Source organism: Bos taurus, chromosome 14 (genome assembly GCF_002263795.3).
Source record: "Bos taurus isolate L1 Dominette 01449 registration number 42190680 breed Hereford chromosome 14, ARS-UCD2.0, whole genome shotgun sequence".
Classification (NCBI taxonomy): Eukaryota; Metazoa; Chordata; class Mammalia; order Artiodactyla; family Bovidae; genus Bos; species Bos taurus.
The window spans coordinates 62699701-62715291 of record NC_037341.1 but is presented as its reverse complement, the minus strand read 5'-3'; the positions used below and the strand labels follow the sequence as shown (position 1 = coordinate 62715291).

Below are 15591 nucleotides of genomic sequence, written 5' to 3'. Positions count from 1 at the left end.
TCCTTCAAGTCGTAAGCCACTTTATTCCAGTCCCTTGAACATCACAGGCTGAGCTGCTTTCAGACAAAACAGACTCCATTTCCAGAGGTCCCTCAACACAGCAGTGACAATGAACAGCCCAGCTCAGGAGTGACATAAGCGTTTAGGCATTCAGCCTTTGGGTGCTGCTGAGCCCCTTGGCCACACAGTGCACTGGATCAGACATACAAAGGCCTGCCTGGAGAGGAGAAGAATGAGAAAAACAACCCTCAAGAAAACACAGTCAGGGTCAGTGGCAGGCCAGGACAAGGACTACTTTGCGGCCATCCCGGGCATGTCAGCATCGATCAGCCCTGTGTCTGCTCTGTTGTTTTAACAGCTGGAGATGCGCTCCCCTGCTTCTTACCCCAGCTCTAGGCTCTAACGAGCAGAGTGAGTCTGGCTCAGTAAGATGTCATGACTGAGGATGGAGTCCTAATGGGCTTTCCCTGACATTAAGCAACTCTACCATTAAGGAAAACTAAAGGAGGAATTAGGTCTTCAATCCAGAGCAGGAGAAAGTGGGATGCAGCTCAGGAACATCACCTGTAGAGGCGCTGGGTCCCCATGCCATTGTGCACGCCACTAGGTTAATTCCCTAGTTTTCAAAACCAGATTTTACCACTTGGCCAATGGAGGAACTCCAAAAGTCTCAAGGTGTAAAATCACTATTAAAAAAAAGCTGACACTCGGAGCAAGAGGATTATGTTACAGGTGGTGAGTCCAGGTCTCAAAATTTCACCTTGCAAAGTTCATTCATTTTGGTCAACCACATAAATGCAGATTTTTACTATCAGTTTAAATGGAATTGAGTAATACCCAGGAATCTGGAGGTTAGAATAGGCTCAGCATCGTTTCCCTTATAAGTTTATCTTTGTGTGGTTCATGGTCTGTAGGAAGTAGCTTGGCTGCAGCCCAGGGAACCTGTCTGCCTTCTCTTGGGGCAAGATCTCCTCATCTACATCCTTGAGTGTTTGGGCTTCCCCTTGCCTACTGCTTGTGAAAATATGACTTACCTATGACCAGCGACTTTGACTCTTACCTTTCAATACGAAGGTCATCAGACCAAACAGCAACTCAAATTTGTGTCGTCACTTCTGGAAATAGAAATTTGCTTTCAGAGAACACAATGATGGAAAATATTTTTTGGATTCTTTATAGTGGGCCTTGGAAATGAGACACAGTTGCTTATGCCTTCTTCAAGATGAACCAGATGACTGCCTAACCTCTGACTCTCTTAAGGGTCACTGGGGGCATGGAAAAGTCAACGTTCCAGCTATAGCTTCCTAACTATACATGTGGATTAAAGCATCAGGAAACTCCCAGAATTTATGCTATTTGGGGTGGAGGAGGGTGGGAAAATCTATAGAACATCATCTGCTCAGAAAAGCACCAGACCTCCAATCCAGTACTACATCAGTGAGCTGCTGGGCTGGTGGGCAAACCCACAGCTCTAATAATTATGAACCTTCTGGTGCTCCACTTGACACATTCCACTCAAACCTGCCCCACTTCTACTCCCTTGGCAGTACCACCGGAAAAGCACTCAAAATTAAGGTTGGGCCCTGGTCATGGTTACTTTGTACTTTTCTGGAGTATATAAAATATACCTGCTGATGGGTGCATTTGTGCAAAGACAGATATGACTTTAAAACAAGACATAGACATTCATTACAGCTGGCTTACTTTACAATAAGCTACAGAAAACAGTCTTCTGTAATAAGATTGTATTAGTGCTCACTAAACATGCATTTCATTTAAACAAGGCAAAACAATTTGGTCTGCAATACCCAATATTTTATATACAGCAATCTTTTGTTTTTTTTTAATCACAATAGGCAACAAGATGGGTCTGGTTTTGGAATATAAGTTACCATTTGCATTTAATTTCCAAAGAAACTCAGCTCAACTAGTGTAAACCTGGCAAGAAATAGCTGAGCCATCTTTTTCTTCTTCTCTATGAATTTACCTTGAAATGTTCACAGCTTAGAAACTACAGCCTATTTGGGAAGAGGGTGGGGTGGGCCTCTGGGGGAATCCCCCAGGTCCCTTTAAGAGTCTGGCCCCAGAGGATTCCTGGTCCCTGGGGAATCCAGCAAGTGGTGCCACCACCCCTAGGGCATGTGTGACTCCAGACCCAGGTGGCGAGTTTTGTTTTTCCAACAGGCCCCTCAAGTTTGCAACAGAATCACTGGACTGTATTGTTTTCCCTTCCCTCGCCTCCCCGAGTCTTCAGTTTTAGAACACAGACTTCCGAATCAAAGGAAAAATAATAACAACAATAATGATGAAAAATCGTCAGAACAACAAACACCACAGTCTGTGCACGACAGCGCTGTCCATGCTTCCACAAGCGCGGGGGGTCTAGACATTCCCACGAAGCATCCACGACAGAGAAGCTGAAGGCGGCACGGAAGGAGGCGCATCCGACCACAGGGGGAACAGCATCACTGTCAATATTGTTTGGCCAAAAAAAAAAAAAAAAATCCAAAGGGAACACAGGCAGCTCTACAGTTGGTGGCGCCGGGCTCAGAACTGGCCGGCGCTGCTGGGGTCACACTGCAGGAGGCGCACAATGGACGGGTCGCTCTTGGCCCCTCGGATGAACTCTTCCAGGGAGAGTTTTCCTGAAAAATAAGAGGACCGGTAAGTGTTGGCGGACGGCAGCCGGAAGAACCGGGTCTTCTCGATGCATCTCTGGGGTGGCTGCGGCAGCACACCCTTTCCCGGGGTCTAACACCAGCCGTGAGCCCCACCTTCTGTCTTTCCGAGCTGAGACGCACCCCACCCCCGCTCCGGGGGCAGTGGGTCGTTCGGCATCGCACAGCCCAGCATGCGGCTTACTGAGAGCTCACCGTGTGCCCGGCCCTGGCTCTGGAAGGGTTGGGGTGGGTGGGTGCTGGGTGCCCCCCACGTGGTCCCTGCCCTCGTGGCCCTTCCAGCTAAGGCCACCGGAGGGACTCAGTGTCCACGGAAGAGATGGCGCTTGCGCCTTTCAGAGAGTGAGCTGGGTTCCTGCTGCACATCCCACGGGGTATTCCTGGGCCCCTTGGGGCTCCTTCGGGTCACCTGGGTACCTAGCTTGGCCTGTGAGCAGAGGGGTCTGAAGAGACACGTGGGGTGAGGGCCACTTCTTTTGGACAAGGTGGGCTGCCCTTCCCACCCGGGGTGAGGGAATCCAAAACAGAGAGAGGACTCCTCAGTCTGTAGTCTTTCCTCCTACCCCGATGGACTGCGGGAGGGAGACAGGCTGGTTGAGATTCCACTCCTATTCCAGGTCCTTTTCCTTTCTAGCTAGGCTAGAGTATGTGTTAAGTTCCCTTCCAGAAGTTTCCTCATGCTGTCAGTGGAGAGGCAAAGCTTCTCCCCGATTTCTGGGGGTGAGGGGTGGGGGCGGAGTGAACCCTACATTCAGCAAAGAAGTCTTGCTTCCTCCAGTAACCTGCTGTGCTTCCGAATTGGCTTTGGAGCTAACTTGCTGAGGGCCCAGACTTTTCAAGTGTTAGATGCAAAGAGGAGGCATGTAACCGCAGGAGACTCTAGATGAGGCCTCTGCTCCAGGCTCCAGCCTTTGGATCTAGAAGCCCAGAGTAGAAGCACCAAGTCTCTCAGTTGGGTGGAATCTGATCCCCTGCAGACTTAAACCCCTCCCTGTATGGCTCTAACTTCCCCTCCCCATCTATTTCTTAATCAAGGCTTTCCATTAAGAAAACACAGGGCTTTTAGCAACAAGATGCATTTGAGTAATGCAGACCCTGTCAGGGCTCTGTGAGCCCACTGTGGCCAAGTCCCCCAGCAGAAGCTCTCATTTCCGGCAGGGAGGGTTTGATCCCTCCTGTCTGGATCTTCTCCCACCCTTCACCCCTATTCTAAAGAGGAGGCCGGGTTACAGGCAGGACACAAGCCCCCCTGTGCTCCCCTGGAACATCAGGAAAATGTGCAGTTTAATGTCAGGGCCTTTACTATCCTATTAAAAGAATCCTGTTTGGTCTTTGCAAGACGAACTATTCGCTGTGAATCAAGGCACACAAAGAAACAGGATGTAATGGCACCTTTGTGAAGGAACAGGCAAACAAACAGATGAGCTTGTACCCTGCAAACCCAGATTCTCAGGCCGCTGGTGCCCCAGAGGGCACAGGTATAGAAACTGAGGCTTGCTCTGACACAAAGCCTTCATCAAGGCTTTGTGAGTAACTTTGCTCATATATTTGACAAGAATTGCTGGGATGCCCAGCAGAATAGGCAAGCCGGAAATAACAGCAAGAGCTCTAGATGACTCAGGGCTTTTTATGGGCCAGGATCTGTGTCAAAACTTTAAACTCAGGTATTACATCTAACTAGGGTTGTCAGAGGGGCTTCCCTGGTGGTTCAGATGGTAAAGAATCTGCCTGCAATGCAGGAGACCTGAGTTCAATCCCTGGGTCGGGAAGATCCCCTGGAGAAGGGAATGGCTACCCACTCCAGTATTCTTGCCTGGAGAAATCCATGGACAGAGGAGCCTGGCAGGCTACCATCCATGAGGTTGCAATCAGTCAGACACAGCTAAGCAATTAACACACATACACACACACAGGGCTGCCAGATTTGGCAAATAAAATACTTGATGCCCAGTTAGTTTTCAATTTCAAATAAAAAATAATTTTTTAGTATGTTCCAAATATTGCATAGGGCACACTTATACTAAAAAAATCATTTGTTATATATCCAAAAATCAAATTTAATTGCACCTCTTTATTCTATCTGGCAATCCAGCATCTAAAAGTCCACTGTTTTTGAGTCTGAAATCCATCTTTCCTTTCATTTCAGTTTGCTTTGCACCCCCTTGCTGGGTTTGAATTGTGGGTGGCTCTCTTGGGGTGAAATCTGCTGGCCTAACCCCTCAAAAGCTGAGGGGCCCCACTTGGTTCTGGGAAACCCTACACTTTGGAGCATGTGCAGGAAACCCCCCTGGGCAGGCTGGAAGGGAAGCTTCTAGGGTCTGAGTGGATACCAAGCCCCTCCCCACTTTCTGATTAGCTAGCCTGCAGGATCCAGCCTACTGCGAACCACTCAGGTCCTCCTCCGTCCTCCCATTGCAGGGAGCATGCAACAAGAGCCACTTTCACAAAGGACCCTGAGCCAGATCCTGTGGCCAATAAATTGTCCTTGAGTGGCATTTCCGTGCCTGGGTGATCTAGACCCTCCAGCAGTCCCCACTCTGAGCAAAACCAAGCAAAGTAGCCGTGGCCTCCTACCATCTCGATTGGTGTCCATCTGGCGGAAGATCTTTTCTGTCCTCTTCTCTGGGGTCGACTCATCTTCAGGCATTTTCATTACGGAGGAAACCATCTTATAGATCGCCTGGGGACAAGAAGCAACATGGTGGGGAGACGGAAACACAGTTTGGTTTTGCACCCAATGGCCCTATTATTAAACCTCCCAAATGCAGGGGGGAAGGGAATGCCTTCCCTTCACACAGAGAGCAGGCTCTGTTCTTGCTTCTCGCTTGTTGTGGAAATCAGATGTGCAGTGGCTGTGAGAGCAGCCAGACCAGCAGAGCATGTCCAGTGGTAAGGACCTTCAGGAACGACAGCTGACCAGATGATCTGCTAGACGCACCCTCTACTCCATGTCTCTAATCGTACTGTGCATATGAACCCCCTGGGAATCTTATGAGAAGGAGAAGCTGATTGAGTAGAGTGGGTTGGGAAATGGGAGTCATAAGATTCTACCTTTCTAACAGGGATCCCGTGTGATGCTGTTGCTAATTTTGGGGTTCCCACTCTCAGGCTGTAGACAACATTCCTCGGGCCAGACAGACAGGTCAGGGTCTACTCCCTGGGTCCCTGGAGAATGATGCTGCCAAGTCGCTTCAGTCGTGTCCGACTCTGTGCGACCCCATGGACTGCAGCCTACCAGGCTTCTCTGTCCATGGGATTCGCCAGGCAAGAACACTGGAGTGGGTTGCCATTTCCTTCTCCACTGGAGGATGATAAACACTGTTTATAAGGGCCTGCCCTCCTCCAGACATTACCAATCCATCTCAGTGCCCTCTCCACTTGTGTGTGGCAATCGTCTTGCATTCCTTATCAGCACACTGTCAGTTATCCCCCAGGATGGGAACCATCTGCGACTTGAGTACTGCTGGATGAAATAAGTGCACAATAAAAGTAAAGAAGGCTGGATCTGAAAGAAGGCTGAGCCCCGAATAATTGATGCTTTGGAACTGTGGTGCTGGAGAAGACTCTTGAGAGTCCCTTGGACTGCAAGGAGATCAAAAGAGTCAATCCTAAAGGAGACCAACCCTGAATATTCAATGGACGATCTAATGCTGAAGCTGAAGAGTCAATACTTTGGCCACCTGTTGAGAAGAGCTGATTCATTGGAAAAGACCCTGAAGCTGGGAAAGATTGAAGGCAAGAGGAGAAAGGGATAACAGAGGATGAGATGGTTGGATGGCATCACTGACTCAATGGACATGAGTTTGTGCAAGCTCCAGGAGATAGTGAAGGACAGGGAAGCCTGGTGGGCTGCAGTTCATGGGGTTGTGAATAGCCAGATAAGAGTTCACTTAGCAACTGAACAAGTGTACAATCTCTGCTTGAGATAAACTGAGTATGTCTGAAATCTGATGATCAAAGAGTTTTGACTGAAACCCTGAAAACCTGAAGAGGTTTTGAGCAGTACTGAAACTATCTCCCCTACCACCTGTGGACACCACACCCCAACCCCAGATGCTCAGGGCCTGGAAGACCTCAGCTATCAGATATTTGTATTTTGGAAGAATAATGTAAAGTCATTGTTTTTATCCCCAGACCATGGTTTTGCTACTCAGATTCAGTTTGGGAACTTTGGCCCTGGGAAGGAGTTTTAGAAAAAGTGGAATTTCCTGGGGGTGGGGGCGGGGTAGAAATCTGGAAAGTTCTGGAACTTGGGATGCAGAGGGAGGAGAAAAAGGAAGGCAGCTGAGGGGAAGTAGTCTCCAAAGGGGAAATGTGGAAACAAAAAGGATGGTAGAAAGAGATAAAGGCTAAGCTTTGCTGCTTTACAGTCTTGTTCAGGTCAACCTGCCTCAAGTTCCTAAAATAGTCTGGAGAGATGGCGATAAATATTACAATCTCAGTTGCTAAAACAGGAATGAAAAGTGGACTCAGCCAGTATGCCGACTCTTGGGCTGATCCCACCCCACAAGGACCCCTTAGGCCAGGCTCCCCTAGTCTGACTTGAACCCACCCAGAGCCCTTGCTGAACTGAAGAGCTGCCTCCACAGTGACTCCGGGAGGAAGGGCAAGCTGGGAGTCGTGGCTCTGCCTGGGGGTAAGCGAGCTGGGCCACAGACAGCTGTCCCAAGAAGTGCTCACTGAAGTGTGCTCCACAGGCAAGAGGCAAACCTCACTCTGTCTTCCTCCTGGTCCCCTCCCGCTATCCCCTCCAGCCCGGGACAACCCTGCCATCTGTGCTGGGGTTATAGTGCCACCTGCCAAGCTGGCAGGGACACCTGGATCCTTGGGGGAATTAGAAAAGGCCATAGAGATAGAGACTTTTTTTTAACAAATGGGAAAACAGAGATGCTGAGCTTTCAGGTCCACATGAATATTTAGTAACAAAAGTAGATAGCAGGAGACTCTCCATACCACCTGTGTCCTGAGGTCTAGCCCCTGTCCTCATGGAAGCTTTTCTGAAACTCTTGACCCAAAGAGGAATTGGTGGCACAAACTGATGAACACACACACACACCTCACCTGGATTTCAGACTTACACAATCTGAAATATTTTGGGAATTCATAAGCCCAGATATCTTAGAACAACAACAACAAAATAGTATCTATTTGTCAGTATCTCATCAGATCACAGGTACACCCATTTAAAGGTGTAAGAACTCTACAACATTTCAGTAGTTACAGAGGTAATGAGGGAGGGGCATAACTATTAAGATTAGTTTTAGCTATTTGTTGTTATTCAGTCACTCAGTCGTGTCCAGCTCTTTGCGACCCCATGAACTGCAGCATGCCAGGCTTCCCTATACTTCACTATCTCCCAGAGTTTGCTCAAACTCCTGTCCGTTGAGTCAATGATGCCATCCAACCATTTCCTCCTCTTTCGCCCCCTTTTCCTCCTGCCCTCAATTTTCCCCAGCATCAGGGTCTTTCCCAGTGAGTCAGCTCTTCGCTTCAGGTGGCCAAAGTATGGGAGCTTCAGGTTCACCATCAGTCCTTCTAGTAAGTATTAATAGAAGCCTTAAGGATGTTGTGTAATCAACCTTCTTTGGGGCTGCGTTGTTCCTTTCCCTGGTCTTTTTGGGCCTGAGTAAGGTCCCATAGTAGCAAGGATAACCCATTGATTTGGAATACTCCTTGGTGCTCTCAGTCTCTAAGACTTGAGGCTCATGAAATTCTCCTTCTTGGGATCCTGAAGGCAAGTCAATGATATGATAATCTAGAGACCATTCTCTTAATACTCTGGTTGAACAAGTGAATGAAGGACCAAGCCAACAGATGACTGTGTGTTTGAAATAAAGGTTCTTGTACCCAACAGAAAGTCTTCAATAGTTTAGTCTTTAGCTGTCAGTCTAAAGGAGTAGGGTTGGGGCCAAGAAATGAGGATGCGTTAGTACGAAAAAGAACCCATAAGCAAAAAGAATTACAACGTCTGAGTGTACGAAGGGGCTGAAGAGGAAAAGAGAACACCTTTAAGAGCCTCACATTTCTAAATAGCTCTTTCATTGCATTCAAACTAGATTTTTCCCCCCTTTTTTTGCATGTGCACCAACTCACAGAAAATGATGAATAAATTATTCAGAATACCAGGTCTATGAACATGTGTGTACTAGAGCAGGGAGCAAAGAGACGAGGTGACAAGTCCCAAGGGTCTTAAGAGTGAGTGAATGGGTGACATCCCTGCAAAACCTCAGCAGGGTTAGGGTTAGTGTTCTCGCATGGTCTCAACAAGTCAGCATTGACTGTATTGGCTCTAGGACTCCACAGAGCAGGGAGATAGAAGGCACAAGCCCAGACAGCACTTTGAAACAAATTGTGTCTTATTAGCTCCAGTTTCTGTACACCACCCCCCACCACCACCCCGCCAATTTAATGGGATTAAATCATGAAGAGGCCAGGCTATTTCCCTACTTTATTTTTAGCAATGTCAGTGAGAGGCCCAGCAGGGACATCCTGTTTTTAATTAAACTTGAAGAGCCTTATTCTTGTCTGTGTGTAAATACAAAGCTATGGGACACTCAGGGGCCCAGTTCTGGCTTGGCCCTAGGCAGACCCAGGACAGCACAACCTGTGGCCGGGGGTCTTACTGGCTTCCGCAGGGCCTAGGATTTTTGTTTTTCTTTTTCCCTCTGAATGAACCACCTCTGAGAATGTTGGAAAGGAAGGACTCAAGTCTGAACTGATAAAGGTTGTGGAATTAACTGAGGGCAGGCACAATTCCAAGAGCTAAAGTTCACTCCTCTCTGAAGAAAACCAGGCTGAGTTTTCATCAGAGGACATAGGGTTTTCTAACAGGACACCCAAGCCCCACAACAACCCACCAAGGGCAAAAGAAGTTAAGTGGCACAGGGCTGTTTCTAGATTATCGGTAAAGAAGAGCACCCTCCTTAGAAGGACACCACACAGCAGGAAAGGAGGGTAGAAAGAGGCCAGGAGGATCTTTCTTGTAAATGCTCTTGAAATGGTATCAATATCTATGTATCAGCACTTTCTTGTTTAGAGCTAGAAGAATACAAGAAAGTCAGTGAATCCATAATGTTTACCAAAATGCTCCCTGCCTATCACAGATAGGGAGGACTAGGGGAGAATAAGGGCCCCACCCCTTCTTTCCAGCAAAGCAGCTCCGTTCTTATGTTAGTTTTCTCATAAGATTTCATTAATACTTGAAACTCATTACTACCCAGTCCCCCTGCCACCACTCTGTTTCTTGGTAAATAGCCCTACCATCCACTGTTCTATAATCAACTCAAAGGCATCTTTAATACCTCTCTGTCTCCACAGGCAGGTGGTCAACTAGACCTATCAAATCTGCTTCCTTGATATTTTTCTTAATTTATCATTCTTGCCCATTCCTCCCACCACTGTCTTGTTTCAAGTCAATGGTGGTACCCCTCACTTTTAGATCTGGGCAATTACTATTTGTTTCAGTCTTATATAAAGTGCTCTGCAAAGGCTGCTTCAAACAACCCCTTCCAAAGATCCCATTTACTCCCCTAAAAAGACATTCTGGAGCTGCTGTGCTTTAGGACTTCACATGTTGGAGGGTGATACTGAGCTTGTTTCTGGAATGTTTGATTGTGAGATACCACTGCAATGTCTTACTGGAGAGAGATGTCCATTAACAGCTGGACAGAGTAGAGGCGAAGGCCTGAAAGTACACTGATTCTTCATCCATAACATGGGGCTAAGAAGGTTATCGTGAGGATTAAATGAGATAATACACAGGTATCAGGTGGACCAGTGTCCTGCAAAAACTCATGTTCACTCAAAACCTGTAAATGTGACTTTATCTGGAGATAGGGTCTTTGTAGATGTAATCAAGTTAAAATGAGATTCTATTGGATTAGGGTGGGCCCCAATCCAATGATGTATTCTTATAGGAAGAAGAAATTTATACACAGATACACAGGGAAAATGTCATGTGATGATGAGAGATGCACAACCCCCAAACACCAAGGATCGCCAGCTACCACCAGAAGCTAGGAAAGAGGCATGGAGCAGATCCCCCACACCCCCACCGGCCAGGAGTCTCTGGAAGGAACCAACCTTGCCCACACCTTGATGTTGGACTTCTGGCCTCTGGAACTATGATAGAATAAATGTTTTGTTGTTTGAAACTGCCCAGTTTATGGTAATTTATTACATAGCTGTAAAAAGAAGAGAAGCGAAAAGCAAAGGAGAAAAGGAAAGATATAAGCATCTGAATGCAGAGTTCCAAAGAATAGCAAGAAGAGATAAGAAAGCCTTCCTCAGCAATCAATACAAAGAAATAGAGGAAAACAACAGAATGGGAAAAACTAGAGATCTCTTCAAGAAAATTAGAGATACCAAGGGAACATTTCATGCAAAGATGGGCTCAATAAAGGACAGAAATGGTATGGACCTAACAGAAGCAGAAGATATTAAGAAGAGGTGGCAAGAATACACAGAAGAACTGTACAAAAAAGATCTTCATGACCCAGATAATCACGATGGTGTGATCACTCACCTAGAGCCAGACATCCTGGAATGTGAAGTCAAGTGGGCCTTAGAAAGTATCACTACGAACAAAGCGAGTGGAGGTGATGGAATTCCAGTTGAGCTATTTCAAATCCTGAAAGATGATGCTGTGAAAGCACTGCACTCAATATGCCAGCAAATTTGGAAAACTCAGCAGTGGCCACAGGACTGGAAAAGATCAGTTTTCATTCCAATCCCAAAGAAAGGCAATGCCAAAGAATGCTCAAACTACCGCACAATTGCACTCATCTCACATGCTAGTAAAGTAATGCTCAAAATTCTCCAAGCCAGGCTTCAGCAATACGTGAACTGTGAACTTCCAGATATTCAGGCTTGTTTTAGAAAAGGCAGAGGAACCAGAGATCAAATTGCCAACATCTGCTGGATCATGGAAAAAGCAAGAGAGTTCCAGAAAAACATCTATTTCTGTTTTATTGACTATGCCAAAGTCTTTGACTGTGTGGATCACAATAAACTGTGGAAAATTCTGAAAGAGATGGGAATACCAGACCACCTGATCTACCTCTTGAGAAATCTGTATGCAGGTCAGGAAGCAACAGTTAGAACTGGACATGGAACAACAGACTGGTTCCAAATAGGAAAAGGAGTACATCAAGGCTGTATATTATCACCCTGCTTATTTAACTTATATGCAGAGTACATCATGAGAAACGCTGGACTGGAAGAAACACAAGCTGGAATCAAGATTGCTGGGAGAAATATCAATAACCTCAGATATGCAGATGACACCACCCTTATGGCAGAAAGTGAAGAGGAACTCAAAAGCCTCTTGATGAAAGTGAAAATGGAGAGTGAAAAAGTTGGCTTAAAGCTCAACATTCAGAAAATGAAGACCATGGCATCCAGTTCCATCACTTCATGGGAAATAGATGGGGAAACAGTGGAAACAGTGTCAGACTTTTTTGGGGGGGGCTCCAAAACCACTGCAGATGGTGACTGCAGCCATGAAATTAAAAGACGCTTACTCCTTGGAAGGAAAGTTATGACCAACCTAGACAGCATATTCAAAAGCAGAGACATTACTTTGCCAACAAAGGTTCGTCTAGTCAAGGCTATGGTTTTTCCTATGGTCATGTATGGATGTGAGAGTTGGACTGTGAAGAAGGCTGAGCGCCGAAGAATTGATGCTTTTGAACTGTGGTGTTGGAGAAGACTCTTGAGAGTCCCTTGGACTGCAAGGAGATCCAACCAGTCCATTCTGAAAGAGATCAGCCCTGGGATTTCTTTGGAAGGAATGATGCTAAAGCTGAAGCTCCAGTACTTTGGCCATCTCATGGGAAGAGTTGACTCGTTGGAAAAGACCCTGATGCTGGGAGGGATTGGGGGCAGGAGGAGAAGGGGACGACAGAGGATGAGATGGACTGACTTGATGGACGTGAGTCTGAGTGAACTCTGGGAGTTGATGATGGACAGGGAGGCCTGGCGTGCTGCGATTCATGGGGTCACAAAGAGTCGTACACAACTGAGCGACTGAACTGAACTGAACCCCAGGAAACTAACATAGCATGAAAAATACTTAACACAATGCTTGAGCACTGAGAAGCACTCACAAGCACTGAGAAGATGAGATGTCCCAGAAGGGGGAAAAAAAAAGAAGGAAAAGAGGGCTAAGGCTGGAACTCTGCTTGGGAATATCCTTGTTTAGGGAACAGGAGAAGGAAGAGGAGTCCACAAAGGAGGCCTGGACGGCACAGCCCAGAGGGGGCCTTTGGTTAGTAGGCATTCATTTGTCTTGCCAGATGTATAACTTCAACTCTTAAACTATAATGTGACTTGTCATGATATGGTTAATCCCCTAATAAGAAAGGGATAAGCCAAATATAACTGATAAACAAACAGTAAGGTTAGTTCTTAGAGAAAGTCTCTAGCCTGGACAAATGCTTTAAAGAATTTTCTCCAGGAGAGAAACTGAAGTTGAATTCAGTGTAACGTCTGTGGTCCACACTTGTAATTGAGTATTAGGCAAGAGTTTGGTGCTGAATCCCCAAGGGCCATGTCAAGATGGACTAGAAGCTCTCACTACCACCCCTACTTCCTTTTTTTTTTTTTCACAATCAGAAAAAAAACAGTGTTTCAGCTCTTCAAGGCACATACTACAAGTGACATGGTGTCTATGACACAAATTTAGAAAGACCTTTGGGAGAAAAAAACCACTCAGGAAGTGGTTCTAGAAAAAATGTAACCAAATCTTTCTGGCCCTGATTTAGATCTGTTGTGACACAAATATGCACGATGTGGTTTGCCTGAACTGGTCACAGTTGGTGCTCTTGAGACTAGGTCAGATTAATTTGTTAGTCTGTTTGGTGTTTGGGGACAGTAACCCTTTGTGTGACCAACACCACAATCTCCCTTCCTCTTCATCTCATTGCTGCATAGAAACATGTAACTTACTCTGATGAGTGTATCAGGAAAAAAAAATCCAAATCCCCATGTTGTGAAAAAACCAAAGCAGTGCACTCTTCTTAGACTGCCAGCATAAGCCCGCTTCCTTCCTTTCATTTCCATTCATTCAAAAGATGTGGAGCTGTAGACTAGGGTGTTATGAAGCTCACTTGCCTTCATCAAAAGAGCCAATCAACCTTGAATCACAACTAGGAGGGAGAGTCTGATTCTAAGACAACACGCATTTGAACACCAAATAGTGTAAAGCAATCATTACCATCCAAGGAATGAATGTGCTAACTAGAAATTATCCCAACCCGGTCATTAAAGTGAGTTCCCCGAGAACTGCTAAGGGTAACATTGTGTTAGCCTCTATATTCCTCTGGGAAAGCCTCTAGTTGGAACTTGAGAACAAATCCAGATGATCTGTGCCCCAATAGTCTGAATGCATGAGGTGCACCCATGAACTCAGGGCAACAGCTGAGATTTGGCGAATTCCTGGTGCCAACCACACTGTCTCCTAGAAAGGTAGCTCTTTCTGTTACTTAAATCCCATAAGCATCAGAGCAGCCCAGAAGTTTTGGTTTCTTCCCAGCTGGGCTGGTGTTTGGTGGGAAAGACAACAGCTGAAGCGGCCTGGGTACTCCTAAAGCTATCTATACAAGCACATCTCTTCTGTGGGTTCCACCCTTCAGAGGTTTAGTTGGGTTTGTGAACATACAAACCCAACTTGTATGTTGGGTTTGTGAACAAACATTTTATGATGAGGTAAACAACATAAAACTTAATGGAAAACTCTGTTACTTTGTCCTTTGAGTGGGAAATGACCTCCCTTTATTTTGCAGGGGAACATCCTGTCCCAGCTCTAGAAAATTCTATAGAATAGCAGTAGCCAGCATTTACTGAGTAATACCCCATGAAAGATATTATTATTATGGTTGCCCTGTTTATTTAAGTTATATGCACAGCACATTTTGTGAAATGCTGAGTTGGATGAGTTATAGCTGGAATCAAGATTGCTGGGAGAAGTATCCAGATATGTGGATGATACCACTCTAATGGCAGAAAGAGAAGAGGAACTAAAGAGCCTTGATGAAGGTGAAGGAGGAGAGTGAAAAAGTCAACTTAAAACTCAGTATTAAAAACTAAGATCATGGCATCCAGTCCCATCACTTCACGGCAAATAGAAGGGGAAAAGGTGGAAGCAGTGACAGATTTCCTTTTCTTGAGTTCTAAAATCACTGCGGATGGTGACTGCATGAAATTAGAAGATGATTGTTTCTTGCAGGAAAGCTTTGACAAACAGTGTGTTAAAAACCAAAGATATCACTTTGCCGACAAAGGTCTATATGGTCAAGGCTATGGTTTTTCCAGTAGTCACTTACGGATGTGAGAGCTAGATAATAAAGAAAGCAGAGCACTGAAGAATTGATGCTTTCGAACTGTGGTGCTGGAGAAGACTATTGAGAGTCCCTGGACAGCAAGGAGATCAAACCAGTCAATCCTTAAGGAAATCAGCCCTGAATACTCTTTGGAAGGACTGATGCTGAAGCTGAAGCTCCAATACTTTGGTCACCTGATGCAAACAGCTAACTCATTGGAAAAGACCCTATGCTGGGAAAGATTGAGGGCAGGAGAAGGGGACGACAGAGGATGAGATGGTTGGATGGCATCTCCAATTCAATGGACATGAACTTAGGCAAACTCCAGGAGATAGTGAGTGACAGGGAAGCCTGGTGTGCTGCAGTCCATGGGGTTGCAAAGAGTTGGACACAACTGAGTGACTGAACAGCAACAACAACCCCATGAGAGGCACTGGGTTGTATCTAGAAAAGTACTCTACTTGTCATAACTGTTTTACAATTACTCTAGAGGCAGGTGCTATGATTAGTTCCAGTTCACAAATCATGAGAACAATGTACAGAAAGGTTAAATAACTTATCTGAGGAGAAGAAGGAAAAGGAGATGGAAAAAG

At 46.0% G+C, this 15591-nt stretch overlaps 1 protein-coding gene across 10 annotated transcripts in view; it reads right to left on the bottom strand.

Moving 5' to 3' along the window:
- NCALD (neurocalcin delta) overlaps positions 1-15591 on the bottom strand; it is a 468660-nt gene continuing 453069 nt past the window's right edge. For 7 of the 10 annotated variants that reach the window (XM_025001407.2, XM_025001408.2, XM_059893125.1 and 4 more), the window contains 2 exons: positions 5253-5358; positions 4-2645 (listed from right to left, as the gene is read on the bottom strand). In XM_025001407.2, the coding sequence (XP_024857175.1) occupies positions 2548-2645; positions 5253-5358 (204 nt within the window). In that variant the 3' untranslated portion in view covers positions 4-2547. 10 annotated transcript variants of the gene reach the window in all.